General features: G+C 36.8%; 1 protein-coding gene across 1 annotated transcript in view; it reads left to right on the forward strand.

Moving 5' to 3' along the window:
• LOC121729615 (5-hydroxytryptamine receptor 2C) overlaps nucleotides 1-27,572 on the forward strand; it is a 130,847-nt gene that overhangs the window by 92,510 nt on the left and 10,765 nt on the right. Inside the window, exons 6-8 of the mRNA XM_042118186.1 lie at nucleotides 9,144-9,263; nucleotides 12,262-12,420; nucleotides 24,312-24,481. Of these exons, the coding sequence (XP_041974120.1) occupies nucleotides 9,144-9,263; nucleotides 12,262-12,420; nucleotides 24,312-24,481 (449 nt within the window). The remainder of the gene's footprint in view (nucleotides 1-9,143; nucleotides 9,264-12,261; nucleotides 12,421-24,311; nucleotides 24,482-27,572) is intronic.

A 27,572-nucleotide genomic window follows, 5' to 3' on the forward strand; every position in this document is an offset into this window, starting at 1 on the left:
TTCACTCATATTATTTTATTAAAGTGACTAACTAAGTATGTCACCATGGCAACGGCCATCGCTAACCCGTCACACAAACAATGGTTGCCGTCAGCTTAGAGTTGTAATAATTTATTATTATTTATTCAACAAATGCACTTATCAATATAAAAAGTACCCAGTAGCCGATTCTCAGACCCACTGAATATGCATATAAAATGTGGCTAAAGTCAGTAAAGCCGTTTCGGAGGAGTACGCTATCTAGCATGAGAATTTTATAAGATTAGATGTAATATTCGACATCAACATGTTTCATAAATTGTAAAATTGACGTGACGTTTTTATTAAACGTAAAATTATGTAACATTTTAATTCGAAGAGAACATGATACAAGCCTATATTTTTGTTTAAAACATTGGTGGGATATGTGTGGCGGCCACAAAGGAAGATCTTCCGATGCATTAGAAAAATTCGATAGCACGATGCAGGTATGTGGCGCTATTCGTACCGCCCACATTTATTGCCAATGCATAATATCCAAATATAATGTATACAATAGCTAATACCCCCATAGTTTATGGGTGTATTAATATTTTATGTGTGTGTTCATCGTAATCACTGTATTAATGGCGCCGAGTATGGTACCAAAACCGGCACAATATCGATAGGCCATAAATGGCACAATCGTAAATTAGTTGACACATTGTCGGCGATAAAATCTTGCTTGTACAGCCGGTCATCAAAACGTGTGTTTTTTTAACATAGTTTTTTTTTACGCTCGATTTATTTGTGACCGTGCGATCGAGCGGCTTTGCTGCTATACAACGAGATCACAAGCAATGGGGATTGTCCATTTCTTTTTAATTTTGCTTATTATAAAAACATTTTGAGGAATAAGGTCAGTGATCGTTTTTCTGTATATAAACGAAAAAATACCCATTAGTTACTTATATTTTTGAACAAATATGTTTGTTTGACATTCAATGGCGTTAAATTAGCAATAAATTCGACCAACATTACGAACTTTTGGTAAGCTTCTCGTATCAGCTTTCACATAATGAGAACTTTGACGAACCAGCCATTATAAATAAGGTTGAAAGGAAATTTAAAACATATGCAGAGGTCAATCGGCGGCCGATGATGACGTCAGAGCGAAACTTTAAAAATTTATTGAGAAAAAACTAGCCAATGAATTTCAAAATTAATTAATTTAAGTATATTCTTAAAATACCCTATTTTAACGAAAAAAAAAGTACATGTGATTTTTTTTGGACAATGCCCATTGCAGAAGAAGAGGCGCCTCCGTGGTCCAGTGGTTTAAGGCGTGGGTCTTGACTCGGAGATCGTGGTTCGATTCCCGCGTTGTAAACATATTATTTCCAAGTTTGGCTAGGACAATGCAGGCTGATCACCTGATTGTCTGACAAGTAAGATGATCCATGCGTCGGATGGGCATGTAAAAAGTCGGTCCTGCGCCTAATCTTTCGCCAGTTGTGTCGGTCCTCCGTCCCACTGGGTTATGAGAGTAAAGGAATAGAGAGTGCTCTTGTGTACTGCGCACACACTTGGGCACTATAAATACTCTCCTGTGTAACGTTTCAATCAAACCGGCCACCGCCGCCGCAACCGGTATGGGAGTTATTATATCATATTATAAGCAATTGCATGTGACGATTTATTTAAATAGGGGCGCGGTCGCGTATATTTTGCTTGTGATCTCATGTTGTAGCGGCAAAACCACTCGATCGCGCGGACGATATAATTCGAGCTTTAACGGTGTTGTGTACTTTTTTGGGGACGATAGCTAAACTTAATTTGACATGTGACCGGATCGACTTGTAATATTATAATATTCTCCATATTACGACAATTCGATCAGGTCACGTGTCGAGTAAAATAATAAAATAAATAAAATATCTTTTTATTCAAAATGGGTATCATGATACACTTTTTGAAAGTCGAACGAAGAAACTACGTTGCCTACCACCGGTTCGGGAACTACCCCGCCGAGAAGAACCGGCGTAAGAAACTCGCACGGGGCCATCTTTTGCAAAAAAAAATGGAAAATTACAATGTTATGGCTTACAGCTATGTAACAAAATTAAAAGAAAAGTAACCTGCATGGAGCCACCCTATTCCCAAGGTGTGCTGTCCTCGAAGAAATCATTGACTTTATAATACGCTTTAGCACACAAACGTTCTTTAACTGCTTTTTTAAATTTGTTTAAAGGTAGATTTTGAACATTTTCTGGGATTTTATTGTATAGGCGTATACATTGGCCTTTAAAGGATTTGCTTATTTTGGCTAGTCTGAACATTGGTATTGCTAACTTGTTCTTATTTCTAGTATTTACATTATGATTATCACTTTTCTTTTTGAAAATATTTATGTTCTTTCTAACATATAAGAGATTTTCCAAAATGTATTGAGATGTGACGGTCAGAATTCTTATTTCTTTAAATTTTTCTCTTAGAGATTCCAAAGACGACATCTTATAAATAGAACGAATAGCTCGCTTCTGCAGCACAAATATTGTATTAATGTCCGCCGCGTTTCCCCACAAGAGGATGCCGTAAGACATTATACTATGAAAGTAGCTAAAGTAAACTAATCGCGCGGTCTCTGCGGCGGTGCTGGTGTAGGAGAGTAATTCCTCATCTTATTCTATCGCGTGGCTTATGTAACATATCTGTTGCCGCTATAACAACAAATACTAAAAACAAAATAAATTAAATATTTAATTGGGGATCCCATACAAGAAACGATGTCAATAATGGCAACAGTTAGGCTCTTGAAATTTTCACAAAGGCCTAACTTATTATGAGTACTTTAATTATTAATAATAATATTGAAATAAAATAAAAATATAAGAGGCCATACAAAAAAACACAAATTTTGGCGTATTTTCGCACTATAACGGTACGGAACCCTTCGTGTGCCCTTCGCACTTGGCCAATTTTAAAAAATATAATAATATACAAACAGAATTTGCCGGCTTTGTTTTGCTAACTGTATCGAAGCATAACTATTTTAAAGCTAATAGTTGACGAAGCTTCATTACGTTTGTTTGATTTTATTGAGATAATTATATACGCAGAAGATAATATGAAACGTTCCTATAATAATAATATTACTTATTCTTAAATTACTATTAGTAGAATTATATTTAGATAATGGTGCTTATTAAACTTCTTTTTTTATAAAAATATCGTATTTGGATATTATTAATTATTTAGTATAGGTTTTATTATAACGCAGAAGAAATATCATAATAGTAAAGTAATCATTTTTTTGGACAAACGAACACTTTTCTTATCAATTGAGAGTGACAACTGTTAAGGTGTCGTTTCAAGCAACGCTGCAAGCAAGCACGACCGACAAAAATCCTTACAAGATGTCACTTTATGACCTAGGTCCTAGGCTATAGGTTATATTTTCTACCGTCATAGGTCTAGCACCCCACACCGCCGCTTCTTTGATGTCGCGTAGAACAAAATGAAACCCATAGCCTAAGCCCTAAGTCATAACGTGGGAGAGCCATGCTTCGGCACGAATGGGCCGGCTCGACCCGATAAATACCACGTTCTCACAGAAAACCGGCGTGAAACTGCGCTTGCGCTGTGTTTCGCCGAGTGAGTGAGTTTAGCGGAGGCCCAATCCCCTAACCCCTACCCTATTCCCTTACCTACCCTATTACCCTATTCCCTCTTAAAAGGCCGGCAACGCACTTGCAGCTCTTCTGATGCTGCGAGTGTCCATGGGCGACGGAAGTTGCTTTCCATCAGGTGACCCGTTTGCTCGTTTGCCCCCTTATTTCATAAAAAAAATTTAAAAAAAAAAACGTGAAATTTTAGGGTCAATTCAGTCCGCAATGCGACGCGTAGATGCATTCCTTATTTTGTATGGATTTGACAGACTTCAAATGAAGAGCTGGCGAACAAAACCCGACCCGACAAGTCCACTAGAGTGCGAAAGTATATTTTTTACAAATCGTTTTCTTTTGACCCATCTGCATCAAACCTTGTTAATATTTTCAATCAACACCGGTTATTAAGGCTTTAAAAAGTCCAATTAAAAAAAAACCGGATTAGTTCAGTAGTACTAACAGTAGTTGTTGATACTAGTTTTTTAGCCACTGTCTAAATTTTTTTCTCGCTGACTAATCCGGTTCTGTTCGCCAGCTCCTCAAATACGTGACACGTCGTGCAAATCTGTTAAATTCAAACAAGATATAATTAATGCATCTACGCGTTGCATTGCGGTCTGAACTGACCCTTGTTTGAATTTTTAGGTCGCGATCGCTTGCGGCAATGATCGGAAAGCCACCTTTGTGAAACTCAACTCAATTGTGCACCATAATAAATCTTCAACTGAAGTATAAAGTCACTGCTCTTGGGAAATTCTAAGATACATCCTTCTTCCTTACGAATAGATACATTTTATTTTATCTTTTTCACACTTTTTTCCATTTTAGTTTAATTATTTTTTGGAAAACGAGGTGTACGAAATCAACTATAGACATTTTGTATATAATATTATATTGTAATTATACACACATACGTGAAGATAGCGAATGATTTTCATACTCGAAAAAAAGTGTAAGTGAGCTTGCGTTATTTTATTTTCTTTAAAATATGACGATTATTTTTCCGCCTTAACATCTTTATACAAGCATCCTTACTTCTATATCCATACTAATATTATAAATCCAAAAGTGTGTCTGTCTGTCTGTTACCTCTTCATGCCCAAACTGCTGAACCGATTTTACTATGTAGATACTTTGATTTCCGGAATGTGTTAGTCGTGCTAAAACTCGAAAACGGCTGAACGGATTCGGCTGATTTTAGTCTTAAAATATTCGTAGAAGTCCAGGGAAGGTTTTAAGGTGACAACATGTTCACCGGGACAGCTAGTTTTAAATAAATATTTTGTACCCATTGTAACATAGTTTTCTGGGCCTCTATCATGAGCTCTTAAATCCATTCTCTTTACGTCCTTATACTGACTGTATAAGGACGTAAAGTGAATGGATTTAAGAGCTCATAATAGGTCCCCTGTATGGGGCTTTTGTCAAAATTTTGAATTAATTAGATTTAAGTAATTAATGTTCCACTCTGAGTGTGGCAGTCAGATAAGAATTTAGTGATGTTAATTAAATTAAGATTCTTACGTAACATATGCTGTCAAACTCTTGATGAAAGTAAAAATAATAATTGAAGTTCTAGTGGACCTTAAAAAAAATTGTACCAACAGATATTTACTATTTTTATTTGCTTCCATGCATACCTTACATAGATTTGGGACCTGAAAGCATTATCAAAAGCCTTCGAAGAACATTTTCACTGTACATCAGCATTTTTTTCCTTGCTCGACGATAAATGTTGCCTATGACGTATAGCAGCACTTAAAACCCTCTTGCACCAACATAAATTGTAATAAAAATAACATCTACGACGATAACAGAAAAGTAGCGCATAATTATAACGAAGTTATGTGTCGGTGTAATATATTTGAGTTTGTCCGACACCGTATTGGCACACCGCTCTACACTCGCTGAATTATATAAATCTTTGACAAAGATGCTACCACAGATGCTAAATTTTAGATATGGCAATGGATTTTACAGTCGATGACGACGTTGCGCCAAAGTTTGTTTATCGCGTTTATTGCCCGGAAACAGTAGATTTTCATTCCCCACGTTCTTTCCCGAGATTCAAAGTATCTCCATGCTAAGTATCAGCAAAATCGTTTCAGCGGTTGAGAGGTAATAGACAGATAAACAAAAATATAATATACTAACATAGTTTTGAAAACTTTTTATCAATTATTGTATAATTTTATAATTTGTTTAAAACGTGCTTCTCACTTTGTATTTTTGTGAGAAATAAAGGCTTAATCCAATAATTAATTATTTTGAAACACTTTAACTTACTATTATTCATGGGTCACTTCTATTCCTTCCATAATATTTATTTGCAAATGTCGGTCCAGCCTTGAAAAGCATCCAAAATACTGGCTTGGTACCTGGCAACAATATATTTTAGAAATATACTGTTGGGGTAAATTTCGCTTTTATTTGGCAACACTTGCTATGCGGTAAGCGTTTGGTTTTGAAGATAAACTGTCCCTGATAAAATTTGTCGGAGATGGAAATTTTAACAAATAGTTTTTGTAGTTCTTGTGAAGAAAACAACAACACTTATTTAAATAAAAAAAAGTCGGAACAAGAATCTGATAAAAAATTATAGCCATGTCACCCACGGCATATTTATATCTATCTTTTATAACCTCAATTTTTAAAACAGGACCGGAAGTTTAGCTACTACGAGGGTAATCGTCACCCTTTTTTGGCTTCGCTACAGTCGAGTAATTCATTAATGTTCTATGTAGCACGCAGAACTACAAACTGTTTTATCACGTGACCGAAATTAGAATTGACACTGCCATATTGTAAAGTGTCCCTTGGGAGACATTTTCACTCTCTCTCCTGTCAATGTCTTCAACGTCATCTGAAATGAAACTATCGCTGGTGTATTGAGTGACAGCTGTTTCGCATCCACGTCCCCATGACAATTTTTTTCACGCACCAACGCACATTCTCGTGTACAATTATTGACAACGTACTGTAATTATTATTAAAGGAAAAACCGTATCAGTTACGACATTTTACCAAAGAGTATTTCCTATTTGTATTTTGATATTCCTACTATCGATTGGCACATGTTTCGTCTCTTGCCATATATTATATACGAGCTTTTGTCGGCGGCTTCGCTCGCGTTAATAAGTATTATTATATACAAACTTTCATCCCTTATTTGAACCTTAAGGAGCTGTGGTTGTTGCAACTACGTAAAATGGGTTTTTCAAAACACGTTTTTGGTAAAGGATGTCATTATTTAAGTATAAAATAAGTACCGTTTTAAAATTGAGAAAATTTCCTATACGCAAAGGTATATCAGTACACAATTTGAAAAATTCTGCTCGATAGAAAAAAATCTCAAAGATGACTGTTATAACGCTGTTTTTATAATTAAATCATTTTATGGCTAAATTACACACTTTCTAGAAAAAACAAAAAATGTAGTATATGTGTCTTAACCTAACGTAAACGATTTGATATATTTGATTTTTGTAATACTAAAAACAAAAGGTTTTTACTCCTATTTTCTATTATCAAGGCACGCGGCGAGCGCGTAACAGCCACTGTACAAGGCGCGCTGATATGAATGTTATTTTTATGTTCTTAACGTCGATATTCGTACTGACAGACATCGACCTGCTTATTTTAGGGACTACTGGGCCTTAAGTCGCGACTTCTATACTAAACCTGTTTCTGTACTATAATAGAAGTCGCGCGGCTGCCGCACTACTCGCGACAATGTGAAGGCAGCCTTACTATACTGGGTGTTACCTGATAATACTTTAGGGTGTGTATGAGTTCCCTATAAAGAGTTCACGGTAAAGAAGCACTGAAAGAGTTGCTTTTTGGAACGAAGTTCCTTATCGCGCGTTGCGAATGGGGGCCAGAGGGAAAAAGTTGTAAAGACACATTTTTATTAGCTCCTGCGCTGTAGGGGCAGAGGGCGTTGATAGTGTTCCTGGACGTCAACTGGATAGCGTTTTTGGGAATAAACGGTGACATTTACCGAACGTTTAAATTAATGTTATTACGATTCCACAAAAGTGACGTTTTAGTATTCCTGGGCGTCAACTAGATAGCGTTTTTATAACATCGTTTGGTCGTCTGGGCCTTAAATTATTATCTCTTCTTTGATTACACCCTCTACATGGGCGAAGACAAAAACAGCTTATCATATTTAATTCGCCATTCGCAACACGAGACAAAGTTGAACAATAAGAACAAGAAGTTATAAGTCGAACAAAGGAACATCACTGAGTATATCGCAACAAAGACAACTTGTTTTAAGATTACAAGCCTCGTTTTATGTTCGCATCACTTTTAGTTTGTTGGTTAATCGAGTTTTGGTAGACCTTAGTGATGTGCTTGTCATGTTTTTTTTTTATGAAATAAGGGGGCAAAGCTAGCAAACGGGTCACCTGATGGAAAGGAACTTCCGTCGCCCATGGACACTCGCAGCATCAGAAGAGCTGCAGGTGCGTTGCCGGCCTTTTAAGAGGGAATGGGGTAGGGATGGGAAGGGAATAGGGGAGGGTAGGGCAGGGAATAGGGTAGGGGATTAGGCCTCCGGTAAACTCACTCACTCGGCGAAACACAGCGCTAGCGCTGTTTCACGCCGGTTTTTTGTGAGAACGTGGTATTTCTCTTGTCGAGCCGGTCCATTAGTGCCGAAGCATGGCTCTCCCACGTATAAATATGTCGATGAATATAATAATACTCCCCACACCGATTTCGGTGACGGTGGCCAGTTTCATTGAAACCAGGCCAGGTAAGCAGGAGTAATTTTATAGTGATCAAGTGTGTGCGCAGTACACAAGAGCACTCTCTATTATTTCACTCTCATAACCCAGTGGCACGGAAGACCGACACGACTGGCAAGAGATCAGGCGCAGGACCGACTTTTTACATGCCCATCCGACGCATGGATCATCTTACTTGTCAGACAATTAGGTGATCAGCCTGCATTTTCCTAGACAAACTTGGAAATAACATGTTTCCAAAGCGGGAATCGAACTAGTCGTCACTAGACGACGGAGGCGTTTGATGAATATATCGATGTGTATGTTACTACGTAAAACATAAGACAACTGTAATAATAGGCTGCGTTCTTAGGGGATGAACAAAGCAGCAGAGCAGGCATAAAATATTATATAGGTACCTTCCTCTCTTATATCACACTGGCAGTCTACTCTCTCTCTCCGCCCAACAAATTTTCGATCAGGTCACGTGGGAGCAAAAAAGGTAAGAACTAATAACCTGAAAATTGTGCTACAGGTTATAATATACTTTACAGCTTAAGATTTAATCCTCTACCATAATCCAGGAACTTTTTGTTTTGCTGAGATGCGAATCCGTGACCCTTGGCTTAATTTGTGGATCAGTGCTCTTAAGAGCACTGATCCACAAATTAAGTCGTCTGGATGTTTATGGGTATTTTTTGTACAGGCATTTTGTAAGAGCCACACACTTTTAACCACTGATCCGCAGCGGTAGTCTGGATGTTAATGGGTATTTTTTGTACAGGCAATGTGGCGGCTTAGAGTCGGGTTCCGTGCGTTGCGTGCGGCGTCTGGCAACGCGGTCGTCGCCGGACCTGTCGCCCGCCGCGCCGCGTCACCTCACGTGGCGTGTCACTGCTACCAGGTTGGTGATGATGATGATGAATTCATCTGGTTCTGTACACGGTGTAACAAAACTAAATAATAATACTTTTGGGTGTGTATGGGTACCTACCCTATATATTATGGCACCTTGTACTCGTAATAAACTTGAAAATACAAAACCGAGCATTACAATGCGCACCTTTTAATGATACAGTGGGTAATATCTTGATACAACTTGTAACATCAACTAGCTATGGAATGTTCAAAGTCGAATGTTACATTACACACGAATGCTCGTCAGTCAGGGAGATAATATTGTAATGTAATGCTCAAAAACGAATCTATAATGTTACATTACAAGTGTAGCTCGCGGTGAGGGACACCTTGAGATTTTTCAAAGGTTGCTATGGAACTTGATAGGATTCTGTTGAAATCGGTTTAATAGAAATACGCATAGTATGACAAACAATGTTCTCCAGGTCAAAAACTAGTACAAGTATTATACTGTCACAAGAAGCACTTATGCCTTGACATGAAACATGCAATTATAAATTCTATTTACATACACCCACATACGACCACGTTTGAGAATTAAAACGGCAGAATCGATCACTCACATGACTGACTCCGGGTCGTGCGGTCGGTCACCACACTCGTCGTTATTTGCGGACTATGTTTGTGTCTTTGATCCAATTATTAAAGCTATCAGTAAAATCTAGTAACTTAAAAAATCACTAAAATAATCTTTTAGTTATTTCATAACTGGCTTGCTTTCTATGAAAAAGAAGACACGTGCACGCCGCACGGCTTAAAACTATAGTAAAAAGCGCAGACTGTATATGGATAGATCAAGATAGATACCGCATGTCCCGCGAAGTACATGTGGTATCTATTGTGATCTATGTCTGTGGCAAAAAGTGCCGGTCAAATTATTAAAGTGTCGTGTCGTTATAACTTTTTCCGTTTAGCCCCATTTTGCAACACTCGATCTTCGGGACTTCGTTACAAAAAAAAAAAACTAAAATAATATGTAAAAAAGTATATCTGTCTTTAATGTTTTTAAGTCAATTAAAATAACTAGAATATGAGGCCGCAAAAAGATCTTGTAACCACTCACTTATTCAAGACATAAATAATATTTTAAGCCTACGTTTTTAAATTATTGGAATTCATCCAAGTGTTTAAACAATAATTATGCAGATTGTCTTTCAAACGCCTCCTAAGTAAATACTGTCCGACCTTTATGTCTGCGACATTCCAAACGGATGGTCACCCTGAGCAACAATTTATCAACATTCCTTAGTTCCCTTATTTTTTAAACTAAAATAATGATCACTAGTAACATTGATAGACGATACTAAGGAAAAGTAACTCTGTTAAAAATGGTTCCATAAAAAGGCTAAAATCCAAACAGTAGATATTATATGTACGAGATTTAAGGCAAGATCGCACTAAAGCGTCAGTACGCGGCTTACCTCATACGATTATGCAAATAATTTTTGGCCGTGGCGTGTCGAGCCGCTCACCTTTAGGGCCAGACCACAACACTGCGTTGCGGCGTCGTATCGCAAAAACAACATCGCACAGAAATGGGATGCGATGTCTCAACGCAAAAATTTCACATAGTATAGCATTCTTTACATCGGAAATTTTTACGATGCGTTCTGCGACGCCGCAACGCAGTGTTGTGTCCTGGCCCTTACGTTTACATAGCATTGTATTTGGACCAGGCCACAACACTGCGTTGCGGCGTCGCATCGTATAAATCTACGACGCCGCAGAACGCATCGTAAAAATTTCCGATGTAAAGAGTTCTATACTGAATTTTTTGTATTGCGACATCGCATCCCATTTCTGTGCGATGTTGTTTTTGCGACACGACGCCGCAACGCTGTGTTGTGGCCTGGCCCTATCCATGACTTTTAACTACGACGCTACGAATGCTACGAAGCGCTACGAGCGCTACGAAGCGCTACGAACTTCTACAAATTGCTACGAAACCTAGGAAATACTGTAATATTTCATAAACCACACACATTTCACGTTTAACAGGATAGAATTTCATATTTTACAGTTTTTAGTTGAATATAAAGACTTCATTGCTACGCGGTTTGGTCGAAAAATCTTTTTATATTTCACATTTTTTAAAAGTAACTTGCAAAAATTGTGTGAAATGACAGCTTTATAGTTTAGGCGATTCTCTGCGCGCGTAAATATGAATTCCGTGAACACCGTACATTTACTGTCGAGATACTATAGCTAATCTATAATCTGTGCCGAATTAAATTAAAATCGGTCCAGTAGTGGGAGAGCCATGCTTCGTCACGAATGGGCCGGCTCGACCGGAGAAATACCATGGGATGGGAAGAGAAGGGAATAGGGGAGGGTAGGGAAGGGGTTAGGGTAGGTGATTGGGCCTCCGGTAAACTCACTCACTCGGTGAAACACAGCGCAAGCGCTGTTTCACGCCGGTTTTCTGTGAGAACGTGGTATTTCTCCGGTCAAGCCGGCCCATTCATGCCGAAGCATGGCTCTCCCACGTATAAAATGCCACTACAAAGCAGCGGCGGCCTAGGCCTGGGTCATAAAGTGGCATTTTATTTGAATTTTTGTCGGTGACGTCCCGGTCACGGCGATGGTAGACAAACGGCCTAAGATTTGACGCGTGCTTAATAAAATCATTTTCTCATCTCAATTAAGTCACCCACCGTGTAAACGCGTGAATTAAATGTGTTTCATTCTGTTTATATTAATGAACAGTGTTGTCAGCTTGTAGATTTAAATCTAATTTGAGTGTATGTTTTGACTAAAATATATTTAGTATATTATGTTGTTCAAACATTAGTATATTTCCATTTATTTTAAGTATCTATTGTATTCACTTATTCGAGGTATCTTTAATCCTGTGTTAAAAAACCTTCTCTTTCACACGATATAAAAGAGACAGCATGAAATGAACAAGGGATTAACTTGATGAACTTAACTTAACTTTACTTTATAACTTAACTTTTGCTCTTTTAACCCTAAAATGTGCACAGGTCGGCGCGCAAGATCGGCATGAGCGTGTCACACCCACAGCTGTATGCGAACGGCTGCGGGCGGCAACGCGACGCGGCAACGCAGACACCGCGCAGCATCGCTGCCGAAACGCGACGCATACCATTGCTCAAGGCTGCGCCTAACGCCTTGTCGCTCAGGTACGTTCTCAAGATTTGCTGAATTACTGCCTAGATTCGCTACATACCACTGCTGAAGGCTGCGTCTAACGCCTTGTCGCTCAGGTACATATTAAAAATTTGCAGAATTGCTGCCTAGAATCGCCGCATACCACTGCTGAAGGCTGCGCACAACCAGTCACTCTGCCCTAGTAGAGAAGTGGCAAGCGATTATCGTAAACGCCAACAAAATGTATGCGATTTGACATAAGTCATCGCTTAGCTAGCGAATACTAATGTCAAATCCCATACATTTTGTTGGCGTTTACGATAATCGCTTGACACTTGTCTTTAGGCCTACGCTAACGGCCGTTCCCAATATTTGATCTATCTCTGGTTTTGCCCTACTAGAGATAGGAATAGCTCACAATTGACATAAAGTATATGTCTCTAATGTCTAATGTGAGCTATTCCTATCTCTAGTAGGGCCAAACCAGAGATAGATCAAATATTGGGAACGGCCTTAAGCGTGGTGCAGTTGCCGCCTTGTCGCTCAGATGTATGTGAAACCACGCAGCATAGCTGCCAAAATGCGCCACATACACTAGCGGTATTCGGTGTGTATTAAAGTTCGCTTCCAACGCCTTTTTGCTCAGATACATATTGCGTGTCGCATCGCTGCTGCAACCACTGGCGAAGGCCGCGACCAAATTGTCGTGGTGCTGTCACAAGCAAGCGACATCGCGCAGCGTTGCTGCCTAGACGCCGCATGCTGCAGCTGAAGACAAGACGGCGTGTTAGAGTTTTATATAAAAAAACGGATCAAATTATCCTATTATTTTGAACACGAAAAATTTAACAGAAAAATCACCCATATTAATTAGAAACAAAGAAAAGCGTTTTAGAAAAATTCAATCGAAATTTAATCAAAGCTCACAAACTCGGTACAACTGTTAATTGAACAAAAAAACCTTTGTTGCAGATAACTGACTTTTTGTTTATTTTGTTTCAATGTTTCGCTTTAACGCTTTTTTCTGGTAACAGGAAAAAGTCCATGGAATTTCCATTCTAATGTTGTTTCAATAAGACAATGTTATGATGAACGCGTTTTTAAAGACACTGCTTTTATTTTACAATTTAGACTGTCTGAATACTACATTACGTATGGCAGGAAAATAAGAAATGTCTCAGATCACGTGTAATTGTTGGCCGTCAACAAACATGTGATCTGAGGCTTTCTTATTTACTGCTTAAGGTGCATATACTATTTCTCTCATCGACAGAGGCGGAAAACGGCAACGTTGGTAAGCGCAGCGGGAAGAAAGTTGACGTTTTCCGCCCGGAGGTGAGAAAAGATATTATCCATTTTTTTTTCTGAAGGCAGGTCATTGTAGCCCTGACGTCACTGCGACCCTTGAGGATCTATTGTGACTATGGTGACATATCCATAATAATATTAGTCATGTTACATCTTTACGCCAAAACCACAAAACCGATTTTGCTAAAATTTGGTTTGGAGATACTTTGATTTCCGGGAAAGGACATAGGATACTTTCATTCCGGAAAAATGTACGGTTCCGCGCGATAAACGAATTTTCATTTCAATTCAATTCAAATCGTTTATTTCAGACATGGTCCATATTATAAATAAACATTTTGGTGCAACGGAATTACGGGTGTCTTCTAGTAAAGATATAATATTTCATAAAGCTCAGAAACTATTCCAGTTTTATGATGGAACTGGTCTCTGATAATGGACCACATATTCAGTTAATGATAGCTGTTAAACCCGGTATTCACGAATCATTTTCTAAATACGCTCTGCTGGTGAATTTATTTTTAGTTAGTAAAAACAAATATTACGCTATTTTCTTTTTACATTATTATAAGGTGTAGAAAAAGCAGCAACAGATGTTTTATGTTTAGACAGCAAAATATTTTATAGCACGCTCGAAAAATTAAAATCCTTTTGGAGAGCTTGCGCTGAGTCAACCCTAAATGAATTTTTTACTTCGAGTTCAATTATATTTTTTCTGCGTAAACAGTATATTCTGATATGCAGCAATTATATTATGAAGATAATTTATTACCCATTATATTAGAATTGTATGCCATATTATGCCTGAAAAAAAAATCGGTCAAGTGCGAGTCGGACTCACGCACGAAGGGTTCCCTACCAATACAGAGCAAAAATAGGCTAAAAATTGTATTTTTTGTATGGGAGCCCCCCTTAAATTTTATTTTATTTTAATATGATTATTAAATATTAAAATACGCATATAACAAAAGTATGTGTGAAAAATTCAAGTGCCTACCTCTTTTAATTATTGATATAAAGCGAAAAAGGCTCATAAACGTTAACGTTTGTTGTATGGGAAGCCCCCCTTAAATATTAATTTTATTTTGTTTTCAGTATTTTTTGTTATAGCGGCAACAGACATACATAATCTGTGAAAATTTGAGAAGTCTAACTATAGCGGTTCTTGAGATACAACCTGGAGACAGACAGACGCACAGACAACGAAGTCTTAGTAATAGGGTCCCGTTTTTACCCTTTGGGTACGGAACCCTAAAAATGAGTTTATTTCTATCTCTGTAACGTGCGTTTGTAAGCACAGTACGAAGTTATTAGGTACGCCCGCATCGACAAATCCCAGTTGATTCAGGCATATAATGCTTGAACATCATTCACACAGCCTTCAGTTTCATTAATCTATTCATTCACAATGCGCAAACTGGACAGATTTTGATTAAATTTAGCATGGTAGTAGTTCGGGCTCCGCATTCAGACTTAAATTGCAACTTTTTGTTCCAAAAGCAGTATAGAATGAACACCAAACACTATAAGGTAACAGAATTTTTATATCAAACTAGCTGTCCCGGCAAACGTTTCTTTACCATATAAAGTACTTCGTCCATATTATTTTACTGATGTCACCATAGCAACGTCCATCGCTATCCCGTCGCACAAACAATGGTCGCCGTCACTCTCGAGTTGTAATAATTTACTATTATTTATTCAACAAATGCACTTATCAATATAAAAAGTACCCAGTAGCCGATTCTCAGACCAACTGAATATGCATATAAAATTTGGTTAAAATCAGTAAAGCCGTTTCGGAGGAGTACGCGGCCTAACATTGTGACACGAGAATTTTATATATAAGAAATATGTAACTTTATCTGAAGTAAATTGTGTGAGTGAAGGAATACACAATATTCATAGTAATCAATATAATAAGAGACCGACTCCTCAAAGACATATTGAATAACTATTCTCAATATTTAACAAAGTAGAAAAAGTAAAAATGCAAAGAATGATACTTTAATTTCATAACTTTGTCATATCCTGAAACTTGCTAGAAATTCAATCGAACTCTACCGTCAAAGTAAAACAATTTCATAGTAAACTGTTTCATACCCTACGAAATCATTTCAACTCCAATGTAAAATCGAAATGGAACTCGGTCAATTTAATCACGAAATGAAATTTTGATACAATCATAACAGTTTATTTAAATTGAGAAAGTTATTGTTTATTAGTTCACGTTCGATTTTGGGTTTAATTTATGAATGTATACAGTCTTGTATTCAATTTTTGAAGTATTTTATATTACAACTGTTTGCCATATACTTCAATAAAATAATATTTCGCACGTATTATTTTATTGAAGTGACTAAATAAGTATGTCACCATGGCAACGACCATCGCTATCCCGTCGCACAAACAATGGTTGCCGTCAGTGTCGAGTTGTAATAATTTGCTATCATTAATTGAACAAATGCACTTATTAATATAAAAAGTACCCAGTAGCTGAATGTCAGACCTACTGAATATGCATATAAAATTTGGTAAAAATCAGTAAAGCCGTTTCGGAGGAGTACGGTGACTAACATTGTGACACGAGTATTTTATATAATTTATAAGATAATACCTTGTTATTGAAATATTGCATTTGAAATACTTGTCGATATGCAAGACAAGTTCGATATTTATTAGGTACCATCGAGGAAATTGATTCCAAGGCAGTTGACAAACCAATTGCTCGGATCATGTCAATTCAATGTTAATTATTGTGATCTTTCGGCTGACTTTGACGTAACGCGAGTCGCGACCAAACTACATACCGTATTAGGTCCCCATCTGCCTAGGAATGAACTTCTCTGATAGTATATTTGGATCTTAGTACACCTAAATATCAGCGTGCCTTAGAAAAAGAGAATGTTGTTTTCTCTTCTATACCGCGTCATCATTCTATTCTCCTTCATTTTTGAGAATTTTGATGAGATGACGTCCTGTCCTAACCATAAAGTTAATATATAATATTCCAGAGTGTATAATAAACTTTGAAACGATTTCAACTTAAAGGTTAAGTTGAAATCCTAATCTGTCTGGGAATTATCACGCTAGTAGTAGCACCAAAATTCTTGCTACTACAAATATTTAATTAATAACAATATACAGCCAAATCTTTTGAAGTCGTTTAAAAATAAACCACTAATATTATAATGTATTTAACGATTTCAGCTTAACACATTCGAAGGGTAAGTTGAAATCCTTATCTGCCTAGGAGTATGCGGTGGTAATAACACCAAAATTCTTGCTACCGCAAACATTTCCTACACATAATATTGTACAAACAAATGTATACAGCCAAATATAGAACCTCTTACTCTCTGGAAGTCGGTTAAAAATAAACCGCTAATAAATGTATTCAACGATTTCAACTTAAAAACATTTAAAGGTTAAGTTGAAATCCCATCTGCCTAGGAGTTAGCACGGCTGTAATAACACCGAAATGGCCTGGACGTAACCCACTTACGTGCGATTGCCAGTCGTCTGGCAATTACGACCAAGATCTCCGCTATAACGACCTTGCCCGTCTTAAACGAGGGACCGCCAGGATTATCTGATGACGTGTTGGGTAAATTAATATTATTACCGTGACGTATAAATGGACGCTGTTAAGCATTCGTGTACTAACCCACAAAAAATCACGTATTGAGTTATGAATGCAATTATGTTTAGATGATTTAGAACAAGACTCCATTTAAAGTTCACCAAAAAAAATGTGCGGACTTTGTTTAGGAAATTGTGTTTAGGAGACAAATGCTTAACAGCGATATCAGATATAAATTGAAGGCGTGAGCGGAACCAGGTAAGCAAGCCGTTTTTTGCATAAATTGAGGCTTTAAGGTAGGGGTGGCCAACCGGTTGTTCGCGACTGTTAGTCCAGTCGATCATAGTGGCAAGGCAAAAAATATAAATAGATAATTAATTAGACCAGACTGCGCAACGTTATTATCAACTACTGCAGCATCATCTTGTATCATTTTTAATCGCTGGTCCGTCACGTTATAATATTATCCTCTATTCTACGAAGTAAAGTGTTTTGTTTTCGGCACGCAATGACCAATAAGCGAAAGATATCCTTTCAATAAATGTGTTGAACAACTTAATTCGTGTTTTGGTTTAACATAATATTTATGTGAGTAAGCAATAAGCATTTACCTACTTAAAACTAACAAAAAACACACATTGTATTCTGTACGCGATTACGCGATTTAGAAGAACCGTACACGATTATTCCCTTTTTAACGGGCAAAATACACAAGCAATGCAGCCTACGTCAAGACGTCTTCCGGTTATGTCATCTAGCAACACAGAAAGGCTTGCAGCACGGGACTTTCTTCAACTTGACACTTGCTTTATGAACCAACCCCCGGACCGGGTGCAAGAGTTCTTTTATTCAACGTAATAACTTTTTTTATACATCTTATATTTTTACAACGTCTATACTGCGGGGCTAAAATGGTCGCTTTCAAGAATCATGATATGAATCATAATATGATTCATTTTTCTAAAATCGCAAAATGCAACTCTGCTTTCAATTCATTTCTGTATTTTTGTACTGATTTGACATTTGTCAGTTTGACAGTTTTGACAATTCATTTGCTGAATTGATTGAGAGGAATTGCTAAATGTGACCATTTTAGCCCCGCAGTCCACAAGCAATTAACTCAAACAAATTATTTGGTTGGCAAATTCCTACTAAAAACCTGACTATGCTAAACTAGTGGAAAATGCTCAAGTAAAGTATTTGTCAAGTGTATATTATATTATGCTGTTACGTATATTATAATATGTTTTTGTTGGGGGTTAAAAATATATTATTTAAGTGATGTTCATAATTATTTTGATATAGTCTGTAGTTAGAAGATATTATTATCAATCATCTAGTTTTTTATTAGAAAATTCAGTACTTACATACAATCAATTACTTGATAATGCATTAAATTAAGGAATTTAGAGACAACCCCCGAATTATAAATTCGAAGTAGACAAAACCAAATTTTTCAGCACTGTGCGAGATGATGATGATGAACTAAAACTAAGATCAGTTTTGTGCAATACTAGATCAAAATCGGTCCAACCGTTTGGGTGCTACGATGCCACGGACAGACACACACACAGACAGACAAACAGACAGATACGTGAAACTTATAACACCCCTCTTTTTTGTCGAGGGTTAAAAAGTTACATTTCAGTTTATTCTTAACGAAACTTTGTAGCGAAATTAAAGAAATCTACGTAATTCGGTCCCTTTCATACTGTTGAAATATAAAATTGAATAACCAGCGTAGCTAGCACGGGGTTTCCCAGTCGATTCTTCGGAAGAAAGTAATGGCAGTTTCTTTCCCATGTCTACATATCTTATTCCCGAGCATGGCACCACCCATCGACTTGAGTTTCAGTGGACAAAGACAAGAAACTCCTTCCATAGCAACCATTAAAGCAAGACAATTATTTTTTTGACATTTAGTTTCTTGGTTCTTTTTTTTAAATTATGGCACCTCAGCTATAAAACCTTGGCCAGTGTCGAGTAAATGGCGGCAAATTCAACTTACTCGACACTGGCCATGGTTTTATAGCCAAGTGCCATAAAAAAAATAAAAACAGAATCAAGAAACTAAATGTCAAAAGCGGATCGTCATGCTTGACATATAGATTTTTAAAAGCGAAAGATATCGAGATACGAAAGAAACTTTTACTCCAATGTTTTTCCGGTAAAACTGTCAAATTTTAGTTTCTTTCGTTTGTCTACGTGCTTGTGCTAGCTATGCAGATAAATGGTTTAAATCTTTTGACAGAAGTGTCGACACAATCGGTGAAAAGAAGTTAATGATTCATCACTGCACACAGTCACTAACAAGAGTATTAAGTACATCATTTTATAATTAAAAACTTCATCATTTATAATAATTATTACATAATAATAAAAGTTTTTATCATGTTTTTTTTGTGTTGAAATTATTACAGCACTGAAGAGATTTTTTTTTAATGAAATAAGGGGTCAAACGAGGGAATTTTAAGAGGGAATACGGTAATATCCCCTATTATTAGGGTAGGGAAGGGAAGGGAATAGTTGAGGGTAGGGTAGGGGTTAGGGGATTGGGCTTCCAGTAAAGCTTCCAGCCCCCCGATGCACGATCGTCGGAAAGATCTCACGTGAAAAGATTTCATCTGTCAGTATCACAGCGATTCACAAACTTTCCGTCGCCGAAATGAATCCGAAACCAAAGAGAATAATTGACACTAGTTTTTTTTTTTTAGCAATAAGTGCTACGGTATAACATTATATAGCCTTGGTTATTTCATCGCTCTCAGTATCAAGATCAAAGATGGGAAAATAATTATTGTTTCCAAATTTTCCTGCACCTCTTAATTTAATGAACAAAATTTTTAAGACTAAGACTAGTCTTACCATACAAAAAATATTTATATTTCAGCTGAGTTTTAATCAACGAATGATTTTGAGTATTTCATTGAATATTAAAAATTTGCTACTCATTAAAAAAATTAATACAAAACACTATTTACTATTCAGAATGTAGCCAATACATCAAAGATCTTACCTAATGAAACTTCTTTTAAATACAAAAGTACTCTGTAAGTCAGCGAAATACGTTACATATTATTATAATTGAATAAAAGAGCGCGGTAACCCGGCTGCCGCTTGGGGCTTGAGTTGAGTGAATGGCGCACCGCGCAGCGGGGCTAAAATGGTCGCTTTGAAGAATCATGATATGAATCATTACATTGTGGCGAGTCGTCGTGCAAGTTGCAAGGCAAGATTCATTTTTCTAAAATCACAAAATGCAACTCTGCTTGCAATTAATTTCTGTATTTTTGTACTGATTTGACATTTGTCAGTTTGACAGTTTTGACAATTCATTTGCTGAATTGATTGAGAGGAATTGCTAAATGTGACCATTTTAGCCCCGCAGTACAAACTACAAAAGTACAAATTACAAAGATAATAGCGCGGCTGCCGGCTGCCGTTTAGGAGTTGAGTGGAATTAAAACAAAAAATATTGTCTATGTGCCGACAATGACAATCTGTCAAATCTGTAAGTTGAGACTTGTGTGTTGTCAAAGATATTAATTATTATTGTCAAGCTCAAGTCGAGCTACGGAAAATTACCTATATATCTTGAGAAATTTGAGTATTTATAAGAAATTGTTGTATTCCCGGATGTTCTAATACATACAAGAAAAATAAAGGCAAATCGAACGATGTAAAATTATACTATTTTCCTGCCAAAAGTATTCACATGCCATAGGTTATTGAAAAACTTTCAGTAAACATCCAATTTCAGTAAACATTCAAAGACATCAACTAGAATGCAACAAGTTGCATCAAAAGTAAGGATAATTTGGAGGAGTCCTGCCAGGAATTCAACACGAGGATAGTGTTGAACTTGAACCATCTTGTCAAAGTGTTGGTTCTCAAAAGGATGATTCTTCAAGTAGGAAAAAAAAAAGATTAATAGTGCAGTCTTTTTGTGTTGTTTAAAGAATACATAAATGGTGTTTGCACTGATGAGATCCAGACTGAAATTAGTTAAAAATAGTGACAGACAAAAGTTGTGAAGATGGAATCGACCGAATCGCAGAAGGTTGATGAAATAAAAGCATTTATTTTAGTGAACTTGTTTTATTTTCCACAAGTATTTTCAGTAATTAGAAGTATTTTTTGCATCTTCACTATTTTATTGCAATACCTATTTATCAAGTTTTTACTTTCTATGCTGATATCCATCAATTTCTATAGCTACTAATTACTTTTTCAGATATTTTCTTAGTTAACTAGATAAGCTTTATACATTTTTATTCACGCTTTCGAACTTTGTTTACGGGTATAAATCCATCTTTAATAATTTTAATCATTTTATAGTCTAAAACATAAAAAAACATGTAGTTATAAAGTAGCCGGGGTCTCACAAGTTACTTCTTTTACTCGCAACATGTCGCTGCTGTCGAATTACGACACCCTTTATAATTTCTGCACGGTCCCTATAGGTAATACATAATTATATTACAATTATATTATATTGGTAAATCTTGTTGTGTGAGAATACTTTTTATTTATGTGTAAAACAAACTTATTACTATTTTATATTTGTTTTAAATTTATTTTTCATTTAATATAAGTTTATATTAGATACTATGGAAGCTCCCAGGTGGTGAGTATGAACTTGGAATTATAATGATAATATTTACATAAATAACTATTTAAAATTATTGTAAAAGCACAATAATGTTTTAACATAATATACATATTACACAAGTATTAATACAAAATTTAAAAAATATTATATTTCTAAACCTTTAAGTTAACACAAATACTGCATTTATAAATAAAAAATATTTATTGTTCAATGAACACTTCCTAAAAATTTAACACATAATAATTATTACAGTACGACATTTATTCAAAATGGTAAAAAGGTATAAAAGACACGACTAAGTATTAATAATTGCTTTGTTTTATTCTTATCATTACTTAAATAATTCCATCTAACAATATCCGCCATGGCCCATGACACGGTTCTCGAAGTGAAAAGATTTCACGAGTCTCGGAGGTGCCGGGAAGATTCCGTAAAAACGGCTCTAATCCTCGGATAATTTTCCGACGTCGGTTGTCAAACTCCCATCCGCGGTGAGATCTTATCGAATCCGTGGCGGAAACTATTTCACTCATACAAAAGAAATATCACTACTGTCAAAATGACAGCAAAATCGGAAAGTATTCACTTGTCATTTGCTTGAAAGTGAAATAGATTCCTACATCGGAAAAATTCCGCGCGGAAACGCTTAGTGAATCACCCTACTGTATTCACTCACTCGGCGAAATACAGCGCAAGCGCTGTTTCACGCCGGTTTTCTGTGAGAACGTGGTATTTATCCGGTCGAGCCGGCCCATTCGTGCCAAAGCATGGCTCTCCCACGTATGAACATTTGGTTAACAGCTGGAAAAATGTATTTCTAGTCAATTTCAAACTTAGACCCTAGGCTCTACTCGAGGATTGCGTTTCACGAGTGTATTTCTATAGCACATTCTAAAGCCTTTAAACTTTTCATTTTCTTTGTAGCATTTAAACTTCTTATAGGTATTAGGTGGATGGGGAGGGCATAGTGTTTTGCTAAAGGGACCGCGTGTTAACCAAATTTATTTTTCGGATTTCTTACGCCATTAGTCCTCTTTTGAATAAGAAAAAAAAAAGTAGCATTCGAATCAAGACGACCGCGATGCAAGACCGCGACCTACTGCTTGTGTCTAAACACACTAGGCCGAAGTTCCGCGGCCGAAATTTCGCTTGATTAGTGATTACGTCAGCAATGTCAAACGCATACAATATAACGCGACGGGCGACAGAATTTCGGCATGGTGTGTCATCGGTAATTTAAAATACATTGCAGGCGGAATCAAGCCGAACTTCCGCCGCGGAAATTCGGCATAGTGTGTTTAGAGACTTAAATGAATTAATAGGAAGTGCTGACGGAAGCAAGCGACCTAGTCACAATACCGAGTCACGCGACGTTTGGGCGTGGCCTGCCGGCACAATAGACATAACTACCAGTAGTTCAACTGCAAAGAAACGGACAGGTTTCAATATCTGTCAAATTCGTCGGGTTTCACTAGGATTATAAACGGAATGTGCCTCGCGCTGGCTGATATAATTTATTTTTAAATATCTAAAATAAAGATTTCAAAATTGGAATCTGACAATTTTAATCGCATGTGCCAAAACACAAACAACAATACGACCAAAGAGGAACACGTCCATCGAATATGTCATATTTTAAAATTCGTAGGTAACAGTTAAATACGTCAAATTTAAAAAATTCAACATCAGTTCTAAGTCGGCATACTCTATCATTCTGTCTACTCTGCTGCCGGTGACTTGCGTCAGGTTTAGGGTAAATAAATTATATCAGCCAGCGCGAGGCACATTCCGTTCATAATCCTAGTGAAACCCGACGAATTTGATAGACATTGAAACATGTCCGTTTCTTTGCAGTCGAACTACTGTAGTTATGTCTATAATTGTGCTTGCGTCGCGCGACCCAGTCGCTCACACGTGGTCGACCGATACAAAATGACCGTGTTTTCTTCACAAGAAAACGTAATTACTTTCGTATGGGGCACGCGCCTCGGTCGCGTAGATTAGTAGTTACCTAGCTGTCGCCTCGCGACCTGCGACTGCTCGCGTCGCGGCCATCTTGATCCGAATGATACCTTTATATTATTACTAGATGACGCCCACAACTCCGTTGCGCCAAAACTCGTTTATCGCGCGGGAACCGTACATTTTTTCGGGACAAAAAGTATCCTATGTCCTTTCCCGGGACTCAAGGTATCTCCGTGCCAAACAGCAAAATCGATGGAGCGGTTTGGGCGTGAAGAGGTAACAGACAGACAGATAGAAGATAGACAGACACACTTTCGCATTTATAATATTAGTATGGATGTGGTAGGACATGTCAAGTAAATAATAATCAATTTTAAGTTCGTAGCTCCATCGTTGTGTTCCCTATAGCACCTGTTTTTTGGTACCAGACGTTTTCAACTTATTTTTTCTTCCAGGTTCCTAGCCAATCGGAAGAAGGATCGGCCGCTGTCAGCCAACGCGGTGGCCAATGAGCAGAAGGCGACGAAGGTGCTGGGTCTAGTGTTTTTCACGTTCGTGTTGTGCTGGGCGCCGTTCTTCCTCCTCAATATATTGTTCGCGTCGTGTCCCGCTTGTATTGTACCAGGTAATGGATTAGAATTCAGACATAGTTAAATTTAGATACATGCTACAGCAAATATTATCAACTCAGTTTTTTTTTTATGCAATAAGGGGGCAAACGGGTCACCTGATGGAAAGTAACTGCCGTCGCCCATGGACACTCGCAGCATCAGAAGAGCTGCAGGTGCGTTGCCGGCCTTTTAAGAGTGAATAGGGTAATAGGGGAGGGTAGGGATGGGAAGGGAATGGGGGAGGGTAGGGAAGGGAATAGGGCAGGGGATTGCGCCTTCGGTAAACTCACTCACTCGGCGAAACACAGCGCAAGCGCTGTTTCGCGCCGGTTTTCTGTGAGAACGTGGTATTTCTCCGGTCGAGCCGGCCCATTCCTGTCGAAGCATGGCTCTTCCACGTCTAAAACGAAGTAAACAAAGAACTAAGAAAATACGTTATTAAAATATTTTGTAAAATATTTTTTTATGCTACACTTTTACGCTGCACATTATTAATAATATAATTATTAATGTTGCAAATATTTATAACAAACCAATTATATAAATTGCAAAGCGTGTCAGTCAATTTAATTTTTGTTAGTCCGTTTATCTGTAGCCTCTTCACACCAAAACCACTAGACCGACATAGATGAAAAGTGTGGTGATCTGTAAGTCCCAAAAAGATACGAAGAATAGTTTTCATACTGGAAATCAAACTTTCGTTTCGTTTCGGAAACCAACCACTTAATTCGCCACGACCACAGATCTGCCGTGTTATGACTATAATGCCGTTAACTACCAAAACCTACTTTTGAGTTATGAGCAAAAAACGCGGTAAAAATTTAAACCTATGTAACTCCTCAATGACAAAACCGATTTGAGATCGAAAAGCACCAGAACATACATAAAAGAGATACTTATTATCTATTAATATGTGATCTTCTAGAATTTCTTTATGAATAATAAAAAAAACCCGTTTTTCGTTTTAGTTCATCATTAATGTTTCTTTCTTTCATCTATAATTTGACTTAAATGCCGTTACGTATACCTTAACGGCATTTTAGTGTTTCTATTCCTAATAAAAACGTTGTCTATTAAAACACTACAAACATTTTCTCATAGGTTTAGTTAAAACGTCGTTATAGTACATAACCCTGATTTAGTTTAATATCAAGTAATACAGAACCAACTTATGTTAGTCTTTAGTGCTGTTATTGGTATTTTACCGCATTTAAGTCTAGTAAGCTACAATATGTATATGAATAACTCCACTCATTGTTCCGCTAAAACGCCGTTACACTATTTACTTTTTACGTTAACGGCGTTATAGCGATACAAAGCGAAAAATATTGCATTGTGATATTTAACTATACTAATTAAATGTAATGAATTTAGAAAAAAATGTTATTAAACTAGATTAATTATTAAGATTTTAAATGCATTGTACAATTAATTTTAATTATTAGTAATGAAATAAAAGGCTTTTTTATTTTTATTTTATTTATTTTATTTAACTATATGAAGAAAACACCGTGGACTGTATAATATCTTATATTCACCTCAAAACTCTACATACTTTCATACCATATTTCTAATACAATCATGTCAGTGCTTGTCATAATACATAGACCATAAATACGTTATACACTCCCCCCCATGAATATATTAGTTAATATTCATAACTGTACATTAAATCGTCACAAATATAATCTCTTTATAGCAAAACAAACATGCCTACTAGAAAGTCTTACATCATAAAATTACTACAATTCACAATAATAACTACTCTAGCCCTACCGTACATAACTTTAAAGCGAAATAGCATCCTCATTTAAAACTACGACACATAAAAACAAACTCAATAAATACTTTGTTACGTTAAGTTACCTTTTTTAACTAACACCACAATCAATAGGTAGTGTAGAAAAAAAACCTCAATAACATATTTTTCCAAAACTAAATAGACTTTCAAATAAAAAACACTCGCATATTCTACGTTGCGAAAACTACTCTGTTCACAACATTAAATAACCCTATCTTTTATTTCCCGCAACCTAAACGGATCACCTCTAATATTATAACGAATACTATTATAATCGTCCACTAAATTTGCTGACCTGCTTCTGACCGATGTTTCCTTGTCATAACATATAGTTTTATTAAAGGCTACATGACACTGCTTTCTCGTACAATTCAACCCTCGTGAACTACCATGTTGCTTTTCTGCGTGCAATAACGTGTGATGCCGCCTATGGCAACATTGACAACCATTGGATCGCTTACACCTAGATGCCCTATGGTATGACCCTAAACAATTAAAACATAATCTATTTCTATTAACAAAATCTAATCTACTACTCATTTCCATTTGTCGAAACTTTTGACACTCTTCTATCTTGTGACCCTCCTTACAATATCCACACGTTGCAGCAACAACATGGAAAACTTGTGCTCTATGTACCGGCTTCAATTTTGGCCCACTCTCTCTCAGCTCTGATCTTGGCCGTTTGTCGACATTTGGTTCTTGTTTTGTCTCTCTCTTTTCCAATTCTAAAATTTCTAATGTTATAAATTTTGCTTCTAAAAATTTTGTTAGTTCCGTATAAGTAGGTAAGTTTTCTATGTTATCACTAATGTTCTGTTCCCATTCCCTTTTAGAACCTTGGTCTAGTTTTTGAGTGACAATATGATTAATTAGTATGTCCCAAGTCGAAACATCGAAACCTAAATTCGACAAGGCACTTAAACACTCATTTGTTGTATCTAGAAGTCTTTTAAATTCACTGCTTCTCTCCACAGTTATATTTTCCTGATCAAATAAGCGTATTAATATGTTGTTAGCTATATATCGCCTATTACTGTATCTTCTATTAATCAATTCCCAACACTTCTCATAATTCTCTGCAGTAATTGGTACATGTCTAAGCAGCTGCTCTGGATCTCCTTTAATGTGGGCCTTCAGATAATACAGTTTTTCTACCTTAGCTAAATTTGAATTTCTGTGTATAACTGTCTCAAACAAGTCGTGGAATGACGGCCATTCATCGTAATGTCCAGAGAAAATCGGTATGGTTATTTCTGGCAACGTTACTGATTTTTGCCCATTCAAGCTATGATCCATCCGGT

Source organism: Aricia agestis, chromosome 8 (assembly GCF_905147365.1).
Source record: "Aricia agestis chromosome 8, ilAriAges1.1, whole genome shotgun sequence".
NCBI lineage: Eukaryota > Metazoa > Arthropoda > Insecta > Lepidoptera > Lycaenidae > Aricia > Aricia agestis.